This window comes from Plectropomus leopardus, chromosome 15, assembly GCF_026936395.1.
Source record: "Plectropomus leopardus strain MGB_pleo_1.0 chromosome 15, ASM2693639v1, whole genome shotgun sequence".
In the NCBI taxonomy this organism is placed as follows: Eukaryota; Metazoa; Chordata; class Actinopteri; order Perciformes; family Serranidae; genus Plectropomus; species Plectropomus leopardus.
In genome coordinates this window covers 13,390,765-13,416,370 of record NC_142190.1, presented here as the reverse complement: position 1 = coordinate 13,416,370, position 25,606 = coordinate 13,390,765, and the positions used below count along the sequence as shown (strand labels likewise).

At 38.5% G+C, this 25,606-nt stretch overlaps 1 protein-coding gene across 4 annotated transcripts in view; it reads right to left on the bottom strand.

Annotated features, from left to right (window-relative positions):
• Positions 1 to 25,606, bottom strand: part of larp1 (La ribonucleoprotein 1, translational regulator) — a 57,316-nt gene that overhangs the window by 10,115 nt on the left and 21,595 nt on the right. The window contains exons 2-13 of one of the 4 annotated variants that reach the window (XM_088088122.1): positions 23,087 to 23,151; positions 20,636 to 20,701; positions 15,072 to 15,143; positions 11,343 to 11,372; positions 10,894 to 11,044; positions 8,057 to 8,191; positions 7,364 to 7,513; positions 4,071 to 4,233; positions 2,438 to 2,582; positions 1,528 to 1,702; positions 1,227 to 1,408; positions 221 to 310 (exon numbers count right to left, since the gene is read on the bottom strand). In XM_088088122.1, the coding sequence (XP_087944248.1) occupies positions 221 to 310; positions 1,227 to 1,408; positions 1,528 to 1,702; positions 2,438 to 2,582; positions 4,071 to 4,233; positions 7,364 to 7,513; positions 8,057 to 8,191; positions 10,894 to 11,044; positions 11,343 to 11,372; positions 15,072 to 15,143; positions 20,636 to 20,701; positions 23,087 to 23,151 (1,424 nt within the window). The remainder of the gene's footprint in view (positions 1 to 220; positions 311 to 1,226; positions 1,409 to 1,527; positions 1,703 to 2,437; positions 2,583 to 4,070; positions 4,234 to 7,363; positions 7,514 to 8,056; positions 8,192 to 10,893; positions 11,045 to 11,342; positions 11,373 to 15,071; positions 15,144 to 20,635; positions 20,702 to 23,086; positions 23,152 to 25,606) is intronic. The other 3 variants (XM_088088123.1, XM_042498755.2, XM_042498757.2) reach the window with 3 other exon arrangements.

Here is a 25,606-nt window from a genome sequence, read left to right as displayed (position 1 = left end):
TTTATTTTATAAATGGCATTTATTCTCTGGTTCCAGCTTCTCAAATGTAAGTATTTTCTGCTTTTCTGTGTTTTATATTCTTTGTCCAATTAAGTGAAATTTCCTGGCAAGTACTTAATAACTTATCAACAAAATAACAAAGAGATAAAATAATTAACTGCATCTCTAAAAAGAATGTAGAACTAAAAAAATAACATAGTTTCAACATTTTTTTCCTCACCTTATTTCCAGCAGGTGAGGGTGAAGAGCCGGGCTGAGGTACCGGAGAGCGAACTGAGTCGTCTTTTTCCTTCTGCTGCAACGAGGGGGCCTACGTCAGTACACCAACACAAGCCACACATGAGGAGGAGAGGGAGATAGCAGGTGTGAAAATAAGTGAACGAGCGAGCATGAGACCCATATGACATGTTAAGTATAAGCTGAGGACAGGAGTTTTCTTGTGCAAAAGAAGACAGATTTTTTCTGAAGTGCAGATGTGTTAAATGTTTTAATATTGTAATAAAAAAGACTGGTGCTGCCAGTGTGGTTCTAAAGGTAAACCCATTGTTTCTACAGTGAGCAAAAACAGAAGTTAAACACTTTTGATTGTGTTTTCATTTTACACCAGTTGAAATAAGAGTTCTAAGACTTTGTCTATGCACACAAAACCCTTACATTTTGTATGCAAATGTATTAAAATCCATGTTAGTGAGCTCTTTTCCTTTGTCTTTCCTGTGTTTTTCAGTGTAAAACAATGCCTGAGGGCCAGTTGCTAGCATGAATGTGTATATTTAGAAAATAATTTTCATTTTGGGTTAATCAATTATTTTTTTCAATTTATCATCTATTCTTTGTGACCAATGGCCATCACAATGTATCAGAGCCCAAAGTGTTCATGTATTCAAATTTCTTATTTTGTCAACAGTACAAAAATCTTTGAGATCTGAGTCAGTTCACACCAATTACAAAAGTAGCTATTTAGCTTTAAAATCAACAGTTATTAATCTTTTATCATAACTAAATAATCCAAAAACTATTTTTTTAGATCTATTTTGCTAATTACTAATCTAAAAATTCAATGATGAAGTCACTAAGAATTAATTTAAGTTTACAAGCACTGTGCTCTGACTTTATAGCAACATATGTTTCTATTGGCAAGTTGTCACACGGCATCAGGGTCAATGTAAATTGCTGAATGGAAAACTTAAAAATATAAATGATCAATCCCAGGTTTAAGAGAATTTCACCTTCTCTGTGCTGACCTTGGGTCTGGCTGGGGACGGTCTGGGCCTCTTCTTGACCTCGATCCAGGACTCCGAGTCCAAGTCGGGGAGGCTGGCGGAGAGGCCCTTGGGCATAGTCTTGAGGTTGGAGGTGTCTAGTTCTGTCTTGCTGTTTTGCTTCACCGGTGTGGAGGCCCTGGGAGAGCCTGCGGCAGACACAGAGGGTCACAGAGAACATTTTATAAGCCAGATCACCACAGTGGAGTCAAGAAAAATTAAACTCGATTCCTTTCCATTATTTCCGTTTCATTAACAGATTGTTCACCTCTGGGCTCCTCTGTCATCTGCCTCGGGACAAACTCAGGGCAGTTGATGAGTTGGGAGAAATCGGTGTGGGTTTGGTTCGGCATGGCCAGGCCGGGCAGAGGCCACTTCTCTGGTTCCACCTTCCGACGGATCTTCATGTCGATTACTTCCACTTCCTTACTGTCCTTCAAAGCCTGACAGAAGAGACGATGAGTCAGTTAGTCTGCATGTTGACAGAAATACAGTATATACCGTACTGCCTCTGTATAAAGACTCTTCTTCATGTCCACAGACATGTTTATTAGGCTTATGTAGTAGTATTTCAGTTTTATGAAGAGCTTAAAGGAGAGAGAGCTTTTAGATCAACTCCATAAGTGTGACTTTGAATCATTAGGTTACAGCCTATATTTTAAACACTAACGAACTAATGTATGCTGTTTAATATTTTAAACACTATGCTATATATTGTAGTGTTTAGTCAAATGTCAAGCAAAAGCTCAGTGTAAATAAATGGAGGTTGCTTTCACACCTGTGGGCTGGCTTGTATGAGACGAAATGTATTTTCCAAAAGTCAAAATACTTCTTTAGAGATACTAAGTAAGATTTTACTAAAATACAATGGGTCTCATTCATGAAATGGTAGTAAATCTGTGAGCAGATCTGTACATAAAACATCTTGGTGCAAATAATCTACACCAGGTTCACCACTGCCGCGGAAGACTTGGATTTGATTGGGATTTGTGATAGTGATTTAATTGTGTGTCAAGTTGATTTTTGTGTCTAATCACTTTAAATTTCCGAAATTCAATTAAGTTTGGGAAAAAAAATGTTGTTCTGATTTTGTTTAAAACCATTTTTGGCTCTTTGGCCAAAGTATCCTCTCAGATTCGCCTTCTCCAACTTCACTGGTCACTTTTAAGTGTGCTTACGTCCAGAATGAGGTTGACGTCAGTGGTGAGGGCCTGCACTCTGTGGAAACTGGCAACCAGTCCGATGGGCAGAAAGCCCTCCTGGTCCATCTTCCTCCGCAGGAAGAAATCACGCTCCAGGTTGTCCAGGCTGAAGTAGTACTCACTACAGAGGGCAGAGAAACGGGGCAACAACTCAGCAATTGTTTGGTGCTTTCATCTTTTCCTGCATCTGACATGGTAAGGACTTAGACACAAAGAAACAACACACGTGAAGGAAACAAGGACACAGTTAAGATACATGAGAATCACCCAGTGAGATGACAAAGAGAAAAGGGGGAGATGACACAAGACTGCATGATGACACAGAAAACATTTAGTAAATGTACTGGACACAGATTTTCAAATATGTGCCTCATGGAGCCAAATATCTTCAAGAGAATGACTAACCAAAAACAGAATATTTGACAGGATCAAAGTCTCTGAATAACTTGATACAGATTTAAACTGAAGGGGGCATTGAGTGCACACAAGGAAACTGTTACACTCCCTCAGTTAGGTGCCAAAATACTACCGTCTCAACACACAGCAAAGTGTCTTCATCTGCCAAACTCTAACTGCAAACCTGTTGTGGTTGGGTAAAGGACAGGATATGGGCGAGTATTTTTATTTTTAACATTGGTATGTTGGAGCCCGAAGTAGAGAGCATAGTAACATTTACTTACTATTTTAATCAATAAAAATCACAAATCATCTCACTATTTGTTGCAGTCGACTGTTTATAACAACAAAGATCTGCTGATTTGCTTTCATCATATTTTGGTGTCTTTTCTTACTAAGATCATATTAAATTGTACAAAAGAGAATTGATGAAATCGAAACGATAGCCAACCCTGGTGATCATCTCACAGGGTTTCTGCATTGTTAGACCTTTCTTTACATCACATAGATTACAATTTAATACCGTTTCATGGTCATACCGGTCTGAGAATTGAGACACAATATGGGTCAGCACAACTATCTACACTATTACTACTATGGAAAACCCCTTACAGAAAAATAAGTATACCTAACATTATTGCCTTCAGCGAAAAAAAAAAAAATACTCAAAACTTTGTAAATTCAGTTTAAGACTTTTTAATACCTCCAAATGCCTTTTTAAAAGCACTGAGTTAAATGTTTTTCCAAGACTTTCAAAGACCTACAGATAAAATGATCTAAACAGCCTCCTGGGCTAAAGACAAGCTCAGGCTGAACTGTGGTCGGGTAAGAAGACGGAGCAAAGATGAACAGCTGGACAGATGGGATCAGACTTTTTAAGCCGCTTCTCATACTGTTTGAATAAAGCTTAAAATGTGCATTCTTTACAGCACTGTCTATTCTCTCAGTGCATGGAAATGTATGATCATATTCACACATTCATTTTCTCTCTTTTATTGTACTTTTATACATGTATATGCTGAGATCAGAGTTGTGAAAGTTCTCTCCAGTGGCTTTTAGTCAGAGAAGAGACATGAGGAGCTCATCACTTCTACAGCACATTTACAGGTAAGACTGCAATCCTGCATAAACAGCAACAGCCCGTGTTTTTTGCTGTGTTTGGTGTTTTAGTGGTGCTCTTGTCTCATTCCTTTAAGACAGAAGTTAAACTTACATCTGTCTCTTGATGTAGTCCTTCAGCAGGTCCTGGTCGACGGAGTAAAGGTCGTTGCTGCTCATGTTGTCGTAGTAGTATGTCACCGTGTTGCCAAACTTCTGACCATAGGGTGCATCTTTCACGTCGTAGGACTTGTAGCTGTAGTGGTAGTCATAGTGGCCTGGACAGGACAGAGAACGATTAACGATTTAGATAGGTACTGAAATTCAAACAGTGCAGGATCTTTAGGCGATGGTACAAACTAATAGTATCTGAAGAATTCTGTTTTCTGTTTGTAGTCAGAAAAATAATTACCAATTACCTTTGTGTAACAGGTAAACAGGCATCAGCCAGAGTATGCTATCTCTAAACCTATCTCCTATAGTCCGATGATGATTATGCATGGTATTAGCTTCTTTTTTTAAAATTATCTGGATTCATATAGTGAATCCATAGCCAAGATGACTGGCACACGCAAGAGAATGACTTGGCCTCGATATCTGCTGACTACACCAAAACCCTAAAAATATTGGCATTTGCCCCCAGAGACTTATCATCGTCAGATGGACAGGTTCCGAAATTGCGCTTCCTGTAGCTCCTGTACTTCTGGCTCAATTCTATGCAAGAGATTAATAAAAAAATATTTTAAAAAGTGTTCTTATCAAATTATATTTAAATTTAAAAAAGAGCTTAGAGAGCGAATGTATTCACTGACAAATGTGTGAGTGTGCTTGATTGTGTATGAACACACACATGCGAGGGCCAAGAAAACACACACAGACAAGTTCATCTGCTTAGCATTAACTCTGACCATTTCATCAGCGCTGCCGAAAGTAAACAAGTTGTCCTCAAGGAGCCGTAACACTGGACTTAATGGACAGTCACTCTAATTTATTCCTCCTGGGGTTGATTTTAATCTTTGTTTTCTCTCACGCTTTTCTTCCCTCTTAAAATTTTAAAAAGACAGCAGTGATATCTCTGCCTCAGGCTGGAATAAGGAAGGACGAGGCAGGAAAAGAAATTGAGCTTAAGAAGAGCGTTTGCAGGGGGACGGTAAGAAAAGACAATATGTATGAAAAGAGAGTGAACAACAGGGAGGGGAGAGAAGAAGAAACCTGCCAAAACTAACAGGCCTTCGGGGAAACCTGCTTCTCCTGCTGGATCCAAGGCCTTTCCTCATTCCAACACTCACTGGTTGTTATTGCACTTTTTTGTTTTCACTGCGGCCTCAGTGGGGCCAGTTTAGGGTCGCCAACCACCCAGTCTGAGAGCTGAAACAGAACCAAAACTATAGAAGACTCTTCAGTTCTGTCACACTGGCCAGACAGTAGTTTGTCAAACGTGCTCCATTTTGTTGAGCTTTTCTACCTTGTAGCAAGAAGAGGATTAAGAATATTGACAGAAACTGTTCAAAATTTTAGGAAATCAGAAAACTGATACCGCTCTCATGCCTGTACGTTAAAATAAGAAGCTACAGTCCGCCACTGACAAACTTAGGTGATCAAAAAGACTGAAAGCAGGGTAACAGCTAGCATAGCTACTTTAAATATTTCTAATTAACATGTTATATCTTGTTTGTTTAATTCAGGGAAACCACTGTGCTGCAAATGTACAATAATTACAAAATATAACTCTCCTTAAAACCACAAGTAATTGTTTGCACATGTCTTTGCCATTGGCTGCAGGAGTGCCTCGCCTCTTACTCCAGGTGACCGGTCTAATAATATCTATGTAGGGCTTTATAGGATGGAGGTGCTTCAGGTGTTGAGGTGGCATTTCACATCTTTATTGGCACCGTTTTTCAGCAGCATTGACAGCATACATCATCAGTATGTAGCCAAGACCTGTTGGGTCCAGACTGGGCTTTGAGTGGCCAAACTACTGCCAAACCACTTATGTTATGTTACTTTTTTTATCCACAACACCTCTTTTTAAGTTTAAGGTTACGATTGTTGCGTTTCCTCAGTGGGAGAGCTCATCTCTCCTGTCCATCTATCCAACTTTTGACATCAAAACAGCGGCACGCGCCTAGCTTTGTAAAGTTAAATGTCTGTTTCTAAAGGACTGCAACGTGACTCGTTATTAGTGTGTTGTTAAATACTACAACTTACCAGTCGTATTTTGAGGTTTCCAATCTTCTTATTGAGAACCTGTTTATATAATTTATATCACCAAGACCTAACTCAGAATGATTTAAGTTATTTTAGTTTTGTTTGCTTTATTTGCTTCAATACTGAGATCAGAGCTGTGAAAGTTCTCTTCATTGATGTTTAGTCAGAGAAGAGACATGAAGTGCTCATCACCTCTACAGCACGTCTGCACGAAAAGTCGGACCTATACATTTCACAACGTAAGAGAAGCTCTGCTTTTATAGTGTTCAACAAATCAGCCAGTGACCTTTTTTCCCCATGGTAACTGATCATTTACCTAAAATAAATAAATAAAAATCAGTTATCAGAGCATTTTTTTCCTCAAAATCCCATTTTTTCTTTCTGTAAAACAAGGTAAAAGGGTGGTAAAAGGGCTTAAAGTATTGGTGACTCTTCCTGCACTTCTGTGTCCGGCGTTTCCAAAAGTTCATCCAATCAAACGAGGCTTTGGTTATTTAGCTTGCCACACTGCTAATACGGGTTTGCAGTCACTGTTTGTGGGTTGTAGCAAACCGTCTGTGGTTGTAGAGACTAACAGAAGAATATGGAGAGAAACACGAAGCGATGTTTGTTTGGATATCTGTGGTCAAAACCTTTGTTTTAATTTCCCAAACAATGTGATGGAAGTCTTATTTATTCATCTGTCCCTTGTCCTCTTCCTGATCTAACAGTGGGGGAGGTGTGTGTGGAGCCAAGTCTACCCCTCTGTAGCTCTGTATTGTGCTAAACTCCTAAGCCTGCCCACTCTTTAGTGGTCCAATGAAGTAAAAAGGATTTAATTCAAATTCCTTTTGGTAACAGTACACCATTTATAATTGTACACTTGCCTTTTTTTACATCACTTTGAATTGTTAATTTGTAAGTATTATGCTCATAATGGCACACTCTTGCCCGTGGTCATAGTAAGTCACTACACTGGCGCAAAAACAAAAAAAAAAAAGTTTCCAGTTAAGACACACACACAAGCGGAAAAGTGGTGAAATCCTCACCAGCAACAGTATTGTTTCAGAAAACACAAAATAAGAGGCGGACGACCACATAAGAAAGGCCAAGTAAAGAAGAGTCCATTTTTTGAGGACAGAAAACTTGTGGTAAAGTATTTTTAGTGTTTTAGAATCATTTCTCTGCACATCTGTCTAAGGGTGGAAAAAACAAACATACCTCTGCCACCTCTGCCTCGTCCCCTGCCTCTTCCTCTTCCACGTCCGCGACCTCTGAACCCTCCACGGAACGGCGCTCCCTCGCTCTTCACGCTGGAAACCTCGTCGTGGTCATCGCGCCACTCCCGCTCATACTTTTGACTGTGCCAGTCTGCAGAGAAACCAACAGCCTTCAGCACAAACACACCGGCACACTGGACGAGAAGAACAAAAACTGAGGTGCAGAATCATCTTAAGATGACTGCTTTTAATCAGACTTTTAACTCAAAATGTTCTGCATACCAACGGATCAAATGTCCACTCAGTATCCAACACATGTCAGTTCCTTACCGGTTACAAGAAAATAAGTTCTTTATTCTGTGTACATTCAAGCAGCTGAGCTTTCAAAGCAGAAGTAGCAAATTAGCAGGAGCACACACAGATCTCTCCACATCCTGCTGCTGAGTCATGTCTCAACCAGCAGTAATGTCTGCCAATAGATCAGCATGTACAGATGCTGTAATACAAACACATCCAATGCACGGCATTCAAATCTGCTGTCACATGTTGCCACAAGTCAAACAGCTCTAGCTAATAACCCCTGGCATTTAAAGCTTCATGTTAAACAGACTGGGTGGGATTTCTTCACCTCACTTTAAATTCATTTGCAAATACCTTTTCTGTCACCTGCAGAAAGTAAACTGGACAGACTGACCTCTGAGATCGTTCCTGGCGTTGGGAGGCAGACGGGGGTTTTCATTCTGTCTGCTGTTGTTCCTTGAGGCTGAGCGCTCCCTGGGACCCTCGGACTTCACCTCGATCATCAGAGGAACCCACTTCTGCTTGTTACCTGTTTTTAACGGCAGGGAGAAGCAATGCAGTTAGGAAAGATTTTGTCATTTAGGCCACAATTCAACTCTGAATTCATTACCTAACTATTTTTTTTAATCATAACTTGACATTTTAATCTCCTTTAAAGCTAAATGTTGCTGGAAGTATATAATGTGAACTTTTACTAAAATACACTTGAACTTTTTGTTAGAAATAAAAATATATCCACATTTTGAGCATTTTTCCTGCTAACAATCTCATATTTATCAAAAGGTATGAACCAATACTATCAATGCTTATGCTTATGCAAACATTTATGGATCAATCAGTGGGACAATCTCACGTGTAGACATTAAATACTTATTGTTAGATTGTTTGACAAGAAAAGATATTATGAAGAAAGAAAGTACGTCAGTTGGCCTCTTTAAACATACAGTGACTGGCAGTCAAGCTGTCCACTTTAACCAGTTTACCAGTCAGATCAATTTTTGGGATACAGCAGCACCTCCGAAGACTGGGGAATTAGCTATTTTTAACTTCTGCTGTGACAAAATGTGCTCAATACTGCCAAGTCTTTTACTGGTGAAACAGCATTATGGCTGCTGCAGTACCTCAGCTGGCCAGCAGGGCGCATCAGTGATCTGCTGTCTGAACCAACATCTGGCTGCAGAGGGTTTATGTGGATGTGTGGGTGAGTGTGTGACACACAAACTATGGGAGAGAGGAAATGACGGCCAGTTTTAAAGTGACGTGGCCTCGTGTCTATCTGCTGACCCAGTAGGTAAAGGAACAAGGGAGGAAATAAAGGGGGTTAAAAGAAAAATATTGACCTGTAGATGACACTGTGGCTACTGAGTCACAACTGTTGTAGAAGCATGTAAAATACTGATAGAATAATATGAAATGATATTACCACAATTTAGACAGTCACAGATTTTTGAGAGCAGTAACATGAAAACACATTTTGTGGAATCTGCAGATGATAGATGACCAGATATATCATGCATCCCTAATTTTGATTGTTTGTTCTATTAATAAAGCTTTGACCTCTATCAAACTTTATGTCTAACAACTATATAAAATCCTGGTTCTAAAAGTAGTCAAGTGTGGCCAATTTAGGGTTAATCTGTAGGGTCTAGCATAAGTGGTAAACAGATTTTTGTGTTGTTTGCTTCAATGCCGAGATCAGAGTTGTGAAAGTTCTCCTCATTGATGTTTAGTCAGAGAAGAGACATGAAGAGCTCATCATCTCAACAGCACGTCTGCAGGTGAAGTCTGACCCATAAATCGCATGAAGTAAGAAAAGTCAGAATTTTACTGTTACACAAACCAGCCTTTAAGACCTTGTGAAATAAAAAAAATATATACATTTTAATTTGGACCCCTACATGTCCATAAGATTTGGTTTTAGCATCTTCAATAAAATGGAATAATAATTTAAAATATACAGAAGATGTATACTTACGGACATATTTTGAGAACACATTGGTGAAATGACAACTAAGAAAAATGCCTGTGGTGAAATCCTCACCATAACCTTCTGTTTGCCAGCATTGTTTCAAGGAATAAAAACGTCTTGTCGACTGCCAGAAAGGGGCAGGAAGCTGCCCCAAAACAAAGCCGACACTTTTTGGGTAATCATGTTGTGAGGATCAGAAAACACTCACTGTCTGGCTGCCTGGTGTAGTTAAATCCTTTTATTGCTGCCAAAACTGCAACCAGCCATCACAAACTTCCACTAAGGCATCTGTTGTTGGCTCAAGCTGTATCTGACTTCAAGCGCCATTACCTCACACTTTATGAGTAAGTACATTTGCTTGTACTGTCATAACTTATAATATATATATTTAGTTTAACTATCATGAAAACATCTTACAACTACTTCTAACTACTTTGCACTCGTATTAAAGACAACACATTGAGTAAACAAACTGCCTTATTACTCTGTATTACTCTGTAACTGGACACAGGACGAGGGCATCTTCTGACTGCACTGCCCTCACATCCTTTATTTCACTGCTGACATGAGCTATTAATCATTTTGTCCAGTTTGGGTTAAGTGACACCAAAAACAACATTTTTAATTTGTCAACCACGGCTTATTTTAGCTTTAATGGTTTAAGTCGGTCATACCTTTGTCAAGAGAAAAAGAAAATCCCATGACCAGTTAAGCTTATCATAAAAAACCCACACAGAAATATGAGGATGACAACACCAGGGAAACCCCAAAATTAGAGGGAAAGAAAGAAGTGATTGAGGAGACAACAAGCTGCTTAAGCTGGTGAGTTACAAAAAATACCTGACCATAACCAACGGCCTCTTTAAAGCTTTAAAACTTGATAATGCATAACAACTATGTATTAAATAAACAAATACACACATAATCTAGAAAAACTGTCTGAGGTCATGCCATTATTTCTGGTGGATAAAGACTCTTACCACTAGAGGGGAAAAAACTGGTGCCAGTGTTTGTTCCCCAAACAAAAATCCTCTGTATGATGTCCATTTTGTGACTCCTCAAACTAAGGGCATTCACAGGTGTAACTTATGTTCAGACGTGTGTGCGTTAACATGTAAACTGCTGATGGATGTTAACATGTTGAGGTTTAGTGTGAGACATACAAGCCTGTTTTTATGCTAACATTAGCACATGCTACTGTTTGGTATTAATCAATTTCCTTTTTAGGGAGCAAACGTGCCAGTTGTCCGAACGATATTCACCTTTTTTCTTCGGTCCGTTCTTCTGGGAGTCGTCATCGCCATTCTTCTCCTCTCCAGAGTCGTCTGACTTGGCCTTCAGGTTCTCCTTGCTCTCCTCGTTGCTCTCTCTCTTCTCCTTTGCCTCCTTCTTGACCGTTGTCTTTTTTGGAGCCTGGAGAGGAAACAGGTTCAGACAGATAAACATTAAGAAAATATCCGTAGAAACATTTCAGGCAATCACAGGATACTGAAGGCATTAAAATAAGGTCAGAGTTATAAGGGATTTTGCACTAAACTAATTTGGAGTAGCACACTTTTACAGAAAATGAAAGCGGCCAAAATTAGTGCCAAAGAATCAAGAATATCTGCTCATATACACGCCATGTTATTTCCCCGATTTAGCAACGTGGAACCGGACATTAAAGGAATACTTAACCTACAAAGTGATAATTTGTTCTTCAAGTACTCACCCTCATGAAGAAAACTTTTTTCTTGCATGTCTTGAATGGTGAATAAAGAAATGCAAAAACGGAGAAAATTCATTACAAACTAAAGTTTAACAAAAGCAAAACTACATCAAAACATTTACAAACTCTCACACAACTTGTGTAGTATAATTCAAGTCTCATTTGTCAGGCTGTAGGTTCAATACTTCCAAAACACATGCATTTTCACCAAAATATCACTACTTTCAAATCACTACTAACATTTTCACATAAACAGTCTCATGCACTGATGAGTGGGCAGCTCAGTGGAATACATGAGCAAAGCTTAAGTGAACCTGCCTGCCAAGGCTTGCTATTCATATGTGGAAGTAGTTTATTGTAGCTATTTAAAGTTTGAGCAAAAATGCACGTCTTAGGAAAATTACTAAATATATGACTACGCTAATGAGACTTGGGTCGTATTGTACGCGTTGTGGGAGATTTTGTAAACAGACTTTTTTAATGTAGTATTATATCAATTATAAACCTGTTTTACTTCAATTTGTCAAGAACTTTCACAGTTTTTGCATTGTTGGTTCATCATTGAGGAAGCAAGAGGGCGTGCAAGAAAAATGTCTTCATAAATTCAAGGTGACATGGGCTGAGTAACTGATATACAAATGATCATTTTGTGGCTAAATAATTCGTTTACATGCACAAGATTTCAGTCAAGCAATAGACCGTTTGCTTAACCCCTCCCCTCAACAGTCACTGCCCAGTCCAAGCTTAGCAAACATAACTAGCACCCAAAATATAAAGCTATGTTAGTTATGTTATGCTTTGGCCAAGGCAGTGGACATGGAGTTTAACAGTGATGCTTGAAGGGCATCATCTTTACATACAGCTTTTCCAGAACCATAAACTTTGATTGATTTGCCTGTGACTTGTAACTTTAGCCTCAGTCATTCAACATTTCATGTGTGCAGCCTGCAAGACAGCTGATGTTTCAGCCAATTAGAAATGAGAGGCGGTTTTGTCAGCCTCTGTGAATTCACCAACTGACTTTTCAAAAACATGACCAGAACTACTGAGTGGTAAATCTGCATAGCAACAGTAACTGAGGTAGGGGCGGGGCTTAGCGAACAGAAGACAGTAGAAAATGATGGTGTTTCTTGAATATCATCATCAGAGCAATAGACAAAAATCGTTAATATATTCTATTGGTAAACAACAGACCCATAAACTTCATCCACAGTGATATGTTTTCATTTAAAACAGCATTTTAAAATGATTTATCTAAAAACACATATCACAAGACCATTCACGAACACTGGCCACGGGCCTGCCAGCGTAAACAGGAAGTTGTCTTCTCTACAGTTAGCTGCTTAGATGCAGAAAATGCTATGGAGGGAGAACAGCAATTGCAAAAAGTAAGACCAAAGATTTTTGTTGTTTGGACTGACAACAAAGTGGAACTGTTACTGACAGTAACACGGGTAAGGCGGTAAAGACGGTGGAAAACAGATTGGAAGGTGTTAACAAAGCAAATATGGTAAACCGATAATACCCAATCAAGAAGCTAAAGTGGGCGTCTTTCAGCATTTTCAAAAGTCTCTGTCTCCACGCATCCACACTAAAATGCAATCGTTTTTAAACAATAATGAGATCATTTTCAAAAGTCTCCATTTTAGGGATTCAAATACCCCGGAGCAGGGTGGGCGCTAGGAGGAAATGAAGCAATAGTTATGGATTTTAAAAAGAAAAGTATTAAATGTGAATGCAGCCTCACACACCAAATAAAGCATTTATAATCTAAAGGGCAAGTGTAAAATAAATAAAATGATTTTCTTACTATACCATTCCCAGCAATCTAGCTTGTAGAATAACTTGTTATCAGTATATTAATATGTTTTGCATCCACAACTTAAGGTTTTATATTCAGATCAAACTGAAGCACTTTATCTATTAATGTTGAAATTACAATGATAGCTTCCTCAAAGCAGACTTTACATGACTTTTAGGGATTTCTTTATGTCGTCTCATGTTCTGTCTCATCATAATGTTTTGACTGCAGCAGAGCAGCACCAGTACTACCACTGTCCTCCAGCCGAGCCTGAGCTAACACGCAGTAACGGACACAGTGTAGTTCACAAAATGTGAATTGCCTGTTCTGGTTATCTTTTCCTCGCAGAGCTGATATACGCATTTATTCAAATCAAACAGAGTTCAACTGCTCATCTTTCCTATGGCAGCTCAGCTATCAGCAACACACACGTATCTGCAAAGTTTGACACTCCTGAGGGGTTTGCATAGGACTCATGCAAAGTATTGGAGTCAAGTCGAGCAAGTAACTAGAGGCACGACACATTTCAACCCAAACCCTTCTGTCTACATACACACCCTCAGACAGTGACATGCTCAGCCTTCAAGGTATTGTTTTGCAAACTAATCTAATAACAAGGAACTCAAAGACCCACTTCAAACATGCAGTGAAATTCGTAATCAACTGTATAAAGGCAACACGATCAATTCTGTTGTGCAAACTGTAACCTTTTTAAAAATACCGTTTTTTTAGATTATTGACATTAGAATCATGCAGAAATTATTTTGGAAAGCTGAAGAAACACATTTCAAATCTATCTAAATTAAGAATTTGTACTTATCACAGGCTTGGATCCTCACCTACTTTACTTTTGGTTGCATCCGGGTTTGATTATGTGTGTAATGACATGTTAGGGCCTTGAATTTAATGCTCTATTAAACTTCCATTTCCAAACTTCCATTTAAGAGGAAAAAGGAGAATCCACCTAGGGTGCATATAAAACCTATACTGACACATACAATAACATTTTATTTTGGGTAATTTATGCAATTATTTGCAATATTGTTTCTGCAAAGTTTCTGTAATTTGTCAAACTGATAAAAAATGTTTGCGCTTTAAAAATTGCAGCAAATCATGAAAATAGCCCTAATCTGAATGAACTGGTTAATAAAACATCAGACAAGAGGAATATGGAAATACTTACAGACAGCCTACGAACATATCTAAACCTGTCTTATCCTAACACTAGAACCCCCAGAGGGGCCATTATAACCACGTCATGTTTTCAAATGCATATAATATACCACGGTGTTATTGATCATCTGCTGAAATTGGCCATTGTGGGACAAAAAAAAAAGAAAAATATATTAGAATTTATGATCTGAACTGGTTACCACTTCATTTAAAACATTAAAATAAAATTTAAAAAATTCCCCAGTTTTATAAAGACAGTTAAACTGTGGCTTATAAGAAACTCATATTTTTGTTGATGGTGCACGTTGTATTTATTTTATGGATTTGATGATGGTGGTATGATGCACATGACCTCTTGCACCAGTGCTACATTTTCATGATGGATCACAATGGAAATAAGTGATGTTGACAGGTGTCCTCTCTCTCATTGTGTCATAAAGAAAAACTTTAAATAATTTGGGACGAACACAGCTTTGAGTGTGCATACATGACTAAGCAGGGCTAACGTTAGCAAGGTAGGCTAACTGGCTTCCACTTAAACTTGTCAGCACAGGGAGTTTCAGGCTTCCTTGCATAAAAAGTGAGGATAATTAAAATCTTAGTGTAACTTAAAGCAGGCTTTGACTGACTGTATGACATTGTTTGATGCTTCTTTCTCTGTGCAGTGTTAGATTTCTACTTTTTTTGGTTTTTTTTGCTTGTACTGATGTAAGTAGGTAGGCAGGCTGGAGGTTTCACAGGCTGCAGGTTGAACTTACAGTGGATCTCCATGAGTCTCTGACCTGCCTGACAGCTGGCGGGCAGGACACGGTCCGTGTCACTGCCTCGATCTGAACAGAGGGAGGGAAGAGCAGTTTAGAGAAGACAATGAGGTGGGACCATGATGTACATACACACACACAGACACACACACACACACTCATAGTGAATGTAAAAACACAAAGCTTGTAAGAAAAAGCCCAGCTGTGAAGTAGTTATGTATCAATGTGAATGGGGAATCTTAAACCCTTCAATGTTTGGGGATTTTTTGGCCCTAAAGTGAATTTGCGAGTCCTTCTAAGCCCCTGCAGTTATAATCTGGTCACTTTGTGCACTGGGTGGGTGGAAAAAAAAACAATTATTGCCTCTTTAAAAGCTTGTCTGTGTTGTGCTGCTTTGCTCCAACAACACAAGGGCAAAACTCTTCTTCCTGTTGCCATCAAACACAGTGAAAATGCCAAATGGATGCAGCACAAGCTGTGGATAATAAGAAGCATCTGCTGCGTCTACAGTCCACTAAGCTCCCTCTGGGTTTCATAAAGTACATCCCATATCATCTCAGTGGCTAAATGGCTAATGTTGTGTCATTACATGCAGACGAGCATACGTGTTTTTGTGGTTTATTTCTTCTGATTCTGCACAGATGGGAATAAGAGGCGATTATTTTTAGCGAGTGCAGAGAGGGTGGGAAGTGATGGAAATGAGCCATCAGATTAGACGACTGTTCAAAGCTCAGGTGTGAGTGTGTTTTCTGAATCGATAAAAGACAGTGTATGTCGGCAGTAATACTGAGATCAGGGGGGTGCTGATTCACTCTTCTACCACGACAGGAAGCCACTGATCTGGCTTCTGTTTAAAGTCGCGCAAAATAAAAGACTCCTGAACATGGCTGCAGTATACCAACAACCAACACAAGAAACCAACAACATGCGGACAATCTTTTCACTCTGAACAGAAATGAGGTGATAACACAACAGACACATGAAAGCCTAATGCACACACTGCAGGCTGAACACAGCCATGTGCTCATATGTGAAGTTTTTCCTGAGGATTGTGCGGGAAGAGGGGTGCTTACTTTTGGGCGGACACGTGGTTTTACATACTTAAAGCAGATGCCACTAAATACCCGTTAGACAAGCTGCCCATTTGATTTGTCTCAGACTGTTACTTTTTGCACAGAACAAGTAGCCTACTGTGATTTTTGCCTCTTACATCTTTACTGAGGCCAGTTTTATTATAAAGACTTAAAAAAAAATTTAAACAAATTCATCAAAGGATCAGCCCATCAAAATAACAATAAGAGTGGAGTTGGGAATCTTTCGGCACATCATGATTAGATTTGCTTCTGATTCGGAGGGCTACAATAACCTCTAAAATAATTTCAGCATTCTTTTTATATCTATATATAATGTATTTCCCGTCCTTTTACCTTGCTGCCAAGCAGGATCCTAGCAGCACTTAGAAATGTCAAGAATTAGGTTTAAATCTCAAATAACTGACTTTTCTGCATGGAGACATAATCTTTCAAAAAGAGAATCACTGTGCATCTAAGACTTGATTTTTCGCCACAACTGTGCTGTCTGATTATCAGTGAATCTATGTTTTTGCAGACTCATTTTCTAATGTTTTTTTGTCCGATAAACAGTTCAAAACCCAAAGGTAATAAATTAACAATCATGCATGACACAGAAAATGATTATTTTTTCACATATGAGAGGCTCTAAAACTGCAAGACTTTTTGGCTAAAAAATATAAATAATAATAAAATGCTTTACTTTACTTTAATCTACAATTTCAAACCAAACAAAATAAAATTAAAAAATAAGAAATCACAGATTCCCAAAGCCCAAGATGATCTTCAAATTGCTTGTTTTGCTTGATCTGCAGTCCAAACTTAAACATATTCATGTTATAATGTTATAAAACTGAATTTAAAAAAAATCGACACATCCTCATCCCCCTTCTGAGAAAGTTACACCAACTTGATTAACAATAACCAAAAAAGTAATTTTCTGTTGAATAGTCTACTAACTGTTTTGGCTCTTTTTTGGCTTTCTGCATCTTTCAGTGTTAAGATATACTCTACATCTCTTACATTTTTGCTGCCAGCTAAACACACAAATGTGTTTGTGGTGCTTTGAAGACACATCTGTCACACCAACATGCTACTGAAGTATATTTTATGGTGCATGAAGGAGAGAAGAGAAAAAGCCATAAGCACATATTTAATCAAGTTACAGAATTTTTTTTTTACTGCATGAATCTCAGAGTTAGCTTTAACCACAGCACCAGCCTCCAAAGCAACACCCTGCAAATCACAAATCCCTCCTTTATCAAATGTCAGTGTCTATTTACCGGCGTGCATAATCTGAGGAATTACGCGACTGATTTGCAGCTTTAAATGTTCATGGTGGCGGTGAACACCAGCCCCTAAGAATAGAACCAGCAGCACTGATCCAGGGGTGGTTTATTGAAGGGGGATCCCTAAAAGGACATCCCTTCCCAGGCTTTGGTCACCGTCTCCAGACTCCACCCCCATCCCACCACCTATGATTTCTGCCACCGGAGCCGCCGGTTATTCCTGGCTGCGATGATATGACCCACATTTCACTGCTCTGGGACGTGCAGCTCCCTCATCTTCGCTTAGACCTGGCTGCCTAAAATAGGGGAAGTTGCAGGGGTCACTCGGTCTCCTGGTGACACACTATCACCCAGAGAGCAAAAATAGAAAACGGCGTTGAGGGGTGATTGACTAATGCTGCTACTGTAAGACGACACAAATTAGACGCATCCCTTCCCCTGTCGCACCAACAGCTGTAAGGAACGAGAGAGTATAGAGGGAAGGGGGTCAGTATGTTGGGTGTGTGGTGAAAGGTGGACTGGGTCTAAACTGGAGTAGACCGACAGGTGTTTCAGGCTTCTTTTGATATCTCACTTTTTTCTGTCCTAGTTTTCCTTTCTGTGCCGGCATCTATAGCTTGAACAGCCAGCAAATGAGGTGAAAACAGTCTGCAATTAATTGCTTTTGAATGTTTTTCACTATAGATTAATTTGATGGTAATTTTTCGCATTAATCTACAAATCTACAAAAATGTCAGGTAAAAAAGTTTAAAATGGCCATCACCCACCCAAGATGACATCTTCTAATAGCTTGTTTTGATTCCATAACAAAAAAACCTAAAGATGTTCAATTGATTATCAGAAGAAAAAGACCAATGAAAAACTGAGATGATGAATGTTTAGCATATTTGATGTTTAAAAAGAATTTAAAAAAAACTCTTTACCTACTTTCCTGAATGCTAGTGTGTATGTGTTTGCTCAATGTGCTTCATTAAACAATAAAACTTATTTCTGAGGGCTTCTGATTGGATAATTTACCCAGTTGACTTGGGCAGTATCCATTTTTTTATAACTTCATACCTATACAGTATATGACAGTATTAGTGCGATGCTACCCAGCATTTATGTATACAGAATATACCCTATGGAATACCTCAATTTACCTGAAAAGTCATGAATATATTCGTGTGCTAACAGTAAGTGAGACAGCATGTGGGTTTTTTTCAATTTTATCAGTTTGACAGAAGGATTTTTTACAGTAATTATTCCTCCGAATGAGATTTTTCTAACAACCCCCAATTCCTGTTAAAAAGATGGATTTCAGTGTAAATGTTGCCTGGTGCCTGCTTTGAGGTCAGCCATTTCTCTTTTGTCTCCTATGTGTCCAAGAGGTCCTGCCATAGTGGACAGTCTTGATTTACCCTCTCCCTTAAAAAAAATTAAGGAAACATGCAGTCCTGAAGACACAAAGTCGGGCCAGCAGCAGCAGACTGCTCTGTCTGGATGTGCTGTTTAGCTTCTGTATAATTACAGCCACAACCACTAAAATACCTGTTGTAGAAAACTACACACATCCACTTAGACAAAGTGTAGCAGGACAAGCTGAGCAGCTCCTTCTGATTGGTTGGTGAATATTATAATTAAGGACCAAGATTCCCTTTTTATAAACACCTCGCTCTGTGTTGTCACCCACGTCGAATTAGTCTCAAATCTTTTGTTCTGCATCTCTTAACAACCGGGTTACTGGCTAGCTGTCATTATTAAGGAATATTTCCTGTTATCATACCACCACAGATCCTGTTTATTAAACTTAAAAGGCAGCTCCATTATTTCTGTCATTTTTTAAGGTTTTATACCACTCTGTAGCTTCCCAGTTTTGTTCCTTATGTATTCAAAGTAGAAACTTACATTTTGAAATGTGTATGTTTTAGCACCAAAATGCTATTTTCCCTTCTAAAAACATTTTCCCTCGTGACCTGGCATAGCTGTCTGCATGATGTTATTGCTACTTATAAAACTATGTGCTGCTATGGATGCCACGTTATTTTCATACAGAAAGTCACACAGTAGCACAAACAAACTTAACAATTGAGTCCTGGTAAACCAGCAACTCCCATGTGCTATGAAATAAACTGACTGTTTCTGTCAATTGAGTTTGGTGGAATTGAAAAGGGCAATATAATGGCTTCAGTTCCCCATTGGAAAGGGCTATCTGCTGGCAAAATAAAACAGTAAAATAATCTAAATTTAACATGCACTTAAAATGATATTGATTTTTTCAAGGAGGTTCTTTTTTTTTTTTAAGGTGGCTAAATTACATGTAGCTGCTACTCCCATCCTCGGCCACCAGACTGCTTTGACAGAAACGTTCATTTTACCTAGCACAAGAACACAAAAACTCAGAAGTTACCATCTCTGATTGGTTAGTTGTTGTAATGTGTGACTTTAAGAACCAAACTAACATGGCGTCCACAGCAGTATGCTACATTGTTTAGCTTCTGTGCACGAGTATTCCTGCCAGCTGTTGTGATGACCTCCATCTACTGCAGGATCTGTAATTGTGTTTATACAGTACAAATGCAGAATTACACTGAATCTCCATGTGTCTTCACCATGTTAAATAAAAGTTTAATAACAATAAAACATCACCATCTTCCACCTTCAAGCCACAAGCTAACACTTTCTCCAGTCTCCATGCTTACACCGTCAGCGAACACAGTATGTGGGGTTAAGGGAGGGGAGAACAGCTGACCCGCTCTTTTATTTTGTTTGAAAGAATCAAGTCATGCATCCCATACTGTAAAATAATTACCTCCAAGATCAAGTCAAAAGTATCATGATATTTCAGTTTGTTATAACCACCTAGCTCTAACACAGGTGTGTCCTGCAGACATGAGGTTGATATTGGTGTCTATATTTACATTACTTAAATACACAGTTATGCACAACAAATAATATTCCTAAACCTCAGGCTTCGATGACAATGCTCAAACAAATATTTCTACAAGAAAAAAACACTCAAGGAAAATTAGAAATGAGAGTCTAATAATGAGCTCGAGACACAGCAGCCGTCTTCTGGGCTGTCTTACAAAAAAGCAGAAAATCTGAAATAGTTCAGTGGTCCAAATCGCTAACACACACCACCCTTATCTCATCAGTTTGTCCCGTATACTGTTCTACCAACCTGTGACTTAACACCTCTCAAACAAACCATAACACTCACCTGCATGTCTTTAGTCGCGATCTCTCCGGGAGTTGGCCAGCTGTTGGTGTCACCAAAATCTCCAACCTGAGCGACAAATTACAAAACAAAGCTAAATAAGCAGGAGTGTCACGTGTGTCTGTTAAACTGAGATGTTAGGACAGGTTATCTTGATACTAAACACCATAACACACATCCAATTGGATCAATAAATTCAAATGTTTTCTTTGTGGGGTGAAGGGGAGAAACACTACTTAAATGTTAAATGCAAAGTAAAACTCATTTCACAGCTACAAAGCATGACTCAATTTCTTGTCACAGTAGGGCTCTAACAAAGATACATTCTAATCTTAATTGTTTTTCTAACTCACCTGCTGTCAACAACCTACTTTTTTCATCCTTAACAGTTGTATTACCTGTGATTTGTCAACTTCAGTCTTTTGTTTCTGCAATTCTGTTCTTAACGTTAGGATGTCGTAAAAGTTTGTGGTCAAGGTGTGGTTAACAGCCCTGCAGTACGACAGCAGCACTGTGTCTGCAATCAAAGGAAGTTGTGAATGAAACACTTTGGGGAGAGTTTGTCTGCTTTATCTGCTGCTGAGCCATTGGCTCTCCAAGAACTCACATTTGCATTCCAGGAAGTGTGAAGGGAGGTTAATACACAGCTTGAGGCATGACAGATAAATACCAGCACTGTGACTGCACATATCTTCACTAAGCTGTAAAGAAACTCTGACCTCGTGAAGATGTTCTGCTTGAATCGACAGATCCTAAGTCCTGCCCCCCTTAGTTACTGTTGCTAGGTTGGGTGAGCTTGACAAAAAGTAACATGACAATGCCAGTTCCATTTAGCGGAGCACTGCACTATTTATTAGAAAGCCACTTGGCATCAAGCAACATATCATTAAGAAGCCCACAGCAAGGACTACGGTATGCTATGACCAGGCTTGTGTTATGTTATATAACATTCATGTTATATGTATATTAACTTCTATGAATGAGGCAATACGATGCAAATTATGGCTAAGAGGATGACGAGATTATCAGTCAACACTGCTCCTGCACTGCTAGGTATGTGTATTAGGCTTAAGTGGTACATATCTATATATTCTTTTTTTTTTTTAATGGTGTTTTGCAGATTTTCCTTAATGACGCATGCGGTTGTCAGCAGAAATAGACTGTGAAAAGGGTATTTATTTGTTGTTGATGATGCAGTGGGTTGCACGGCTTCATAAATGAGTGAAGTATGTCCTTTTTATTGTGGAAATTTAGTGGTTATTAAAGTGGGCGGCTCTGCAGCAGTGCCGCAACAACACACACAGCCAATGTAAACACACTCTTCTCATGAATGCAGTGTGGCCTGGCCATACCCACCAGTGCATGTGATGTGCATGGCATGCAAGAATATCCTCAATACAGCCTCTCGAGCATGTACGTATTTAAAATCACTCTAAATACCCTGGTATACCTTGATACCGGATACTGCATATGCCTGATGTGTATCCCTTTCCACTTTTAGGGTTTAGAAAAGTACTCTATCTATGCATTTACTACTGAGTCCAGACTACAGGCGTATGCTGACTTTCACACTACGAGCAACACAATAACAGGCTAAAAGTCAGCTTTAATGGAAGCCTGTGACAAAAAGTCACAAACTGATGCCTGAAACGGATATCAGTGCACAGTGTTTTAATCCTCACATGACCAACTCTGTAAACATACAACCAACCTGAAAGGAACACCTGTGAATCAATAACATGGGAGTCTTTCCTCTCCCTCTGATATCCGTCCCATAAAATGTGTATGCTGGATTATGCTGTCTTGAATGAAGGCCCGCAGGCCATAACCAGAGCATGCAGAGCCACTGCATGTTTTTCAGAATTAAAAAAAATCATAATACATTTTTACATGCAATTATTTTTATCCAAAAATACTATAGTATTGATGTGATTTGTTAGACTGATATAAATAATAGTGCAAAATAGCACTCAGTTTATTCCTTATTAAAGAACCTTGACTTCATTCCTACATTTACTAATAGGATATGATTCAACACAGTTTTACAGCCCTGAAACACCCAATATTTTGAGTGACTGTAATTCTAAATTGAAAAAAAGCTATTTTAATATTTTGCACATTGACAAAAAGACGCTGCTTGCATTTTTTATCAGTGTTAATTTTAAAGCACCAAACTTGACTCTTACAAGAAAACTATGAGCTACATAACTGTTGAGATAGTTTACTTTTCACTTTCTAGTTTATTTTGTCTTCAGTATTCAACCCCAGCAGTTTTATTCATTTGCTTTGTAGGTCTGTTTTTGTAAACTACCACTCAAGCCATGTTCCTACTGATATTGTTTTGTTTTAAACTTCAGTTGAGCTTTATTTAATATAGACAGCATAATGTCATTATTGTTGATATCCACCACTATTTTCTCACACAGCTGTACAGACAGACACACAGAATATTACCTTTCCTCCACGTCTGGTTTTGGGCGGGTTCCCTGCTCTCACCACCTTGGCAGGGCCAGTAGACTCTGTGGAAAGACATTGAGATGGTCGACATTACAACTGGCTCTGGATACATGAAAACAGATCCTCTAAAAATCATCAGCAATAGCAACTAACGGAGAGTAAAGCAGGAAACAAAACTTTCCCTTTGGATGTTAGCTGGATTTTTTTTCTAGAAAATGACGGTCGTGGTAAAAACTATCTGAACAAATAAACACCATAAAAAGTGAGATCAAATACAGAAAATATTGTTTTTTCTGTCTCAGTTTTGTATGTGTACTCCTTTGCTTTTTTTTTTTAAATTTACCACTACTTTTTGTCTTATCCACCTGTGGCAGATAAGCGCTCAATAAATCATCTGCTTTTTTACCCTCAGGTTTTCTTTCTTAATGTGCAGCTGTGGCATCACTTTCAGATAAACTGAACTAATACAGCAGCAACCAGACACCAGTCCCATCATTTTTCTGCCCTGTCATTATTGTAACCAGGTAGCTCAACAACAACAGAAGCTCATTTCAACAAAACAAAACAAAAACACAGAAAATGCAAAACCATCGGAATACTTATTCAGAATTGAAACACAGCAATTCAGCATGAAGACACAGTGAAAAGACGGTTGAAGAAGGTCAACCAGCAGCATCACAGACACTGAGAAAACTCGGAAACTCATGAAGAAAATGTCCAGGGATCACAGAAACACATCAGTACAACCAAACAGCAGACACCAACAGTCATCAAGAGTACTTATCAGTGTGCTGGACTAAAAAAAAACATCTAAGAGTGATTCAACAATTAATTATTTAGTCTATAAATGTCACATATTAGTTTATATGACAAGGAAAAAATTATAAAACAAAAGCAAATGACACACATAAAGCAAAAATCTAAATCAATAACAACACACAACCATTAATAATCAATCAATTAATTAATCATCAATAAATGAGAACAAATGATTGACGGTAGAATTCACGAAATTACTGCAGCAAAGTGCTTCAAACAACAAACTGACAATGAATGAAAAATTACAACAATACAGCAACGTTTCAGTACACAATAAGGAGATATGCACACTCAGTCATGAAGCAGGTCTGTCCTCAAGTTGCATCTACATGTTTTACATGTGCAAGCATTTAAGGATAACCAACCGTTGTTTACCAGCATAGTGAGAGGAATCGAATAAAACTGAAAGATTCCTAAAAAATATTGTTTTCTTCATGAAAACAAGCAATACTTGGCCAGCCCAATGTGTAGCGGGGTCATCAATTTTCATAAAAACAAACCAACAGTCAGAAGCTCACTTCACCCTAATGCTAAACTGTCTTGTGTCCTGAAGAGATCTTGCCTCTTGCCGTTTTTGGCTGCAGTGTCACCACACTCTGACTACGAGGGAGTGAAAGCGGCTCACAGGGACTTTGCCCAGCAGTTTACACCAAAGAGAAAATCTCCATAAGCTCCTTAACGACGATCATGTCGAGGGACAAGGCCAAAAAAAGAGACAGAGAAAGTGAGAGAAGGAGAGAGATGGGTGGTAATAAAAGCCTTTGGCAGACTACTAACCATCAACAACAACAACACTAAGAGCAGCAGTGTACCAAGCTTTCATTGTGTGTACTCATGAGAGCAAAATCAGATTAGAGATTTAGGTTTGTGCAGCAAAACAAGAACATAAAGGGCTGAAAAATAGACCACATTAATCAGATGATGAATCTCTTAGGGAGTTTAATTTACTAAGATCTACTTTTAATTTACATTTGCAACCTAAATACCCTCTGAATTATGCAGAATATATCTGGAATCGAAGTAATTATACTGAGATTCAAAATCTTAAACAATTAGTGAATCAACTGAAATGAGGCAGCAACAATTAATAGCCTTCACAGTGTACTGTGGCATCGTGAGATGTCTTGTTTTGTCTAAGCAATAGTACAAAAGCACAAATATATTAACTTTACTACCATAAGGCAAAGAAAAGCAACACATTCGGATATTTAAGAAGCCGGATTATAATAGTGGGGGGGATTTGATATTGATATAGTCATTTTTATAATATAAATTATAAATATTACAAACACAAATTTAACTTCTGTGATTAGAAGCATACATTTGCTACATTGCTACACTAAAAAGAGTGAAGTGAGATGAACAAATGTTGGATAATTCAGATGTTGATGAACTTTTCTTTCGGGACATAACATGAAGATAAAAAGAGATTTAAAAAAAATAAACAAAATGTTTTCCCACTAGTAGGTACACTGCAAAACATTTAAAGCGCAATAATATTGTATTGTGACTTAAGTGTCAAGACACTATTGTACCGTGGGTGATTCCCACCCCTAATTGATTATTTTTTAGGCAATCAACTCATGCATTACTTGATTAATCACTGAATCTCTGGACTGAAAATTAAGCTGGAAAAATTATGATAATCAACTGTTTAGGTGAAGCAAAAACTCAAAATATTTGCCGTTCTTATTTGAA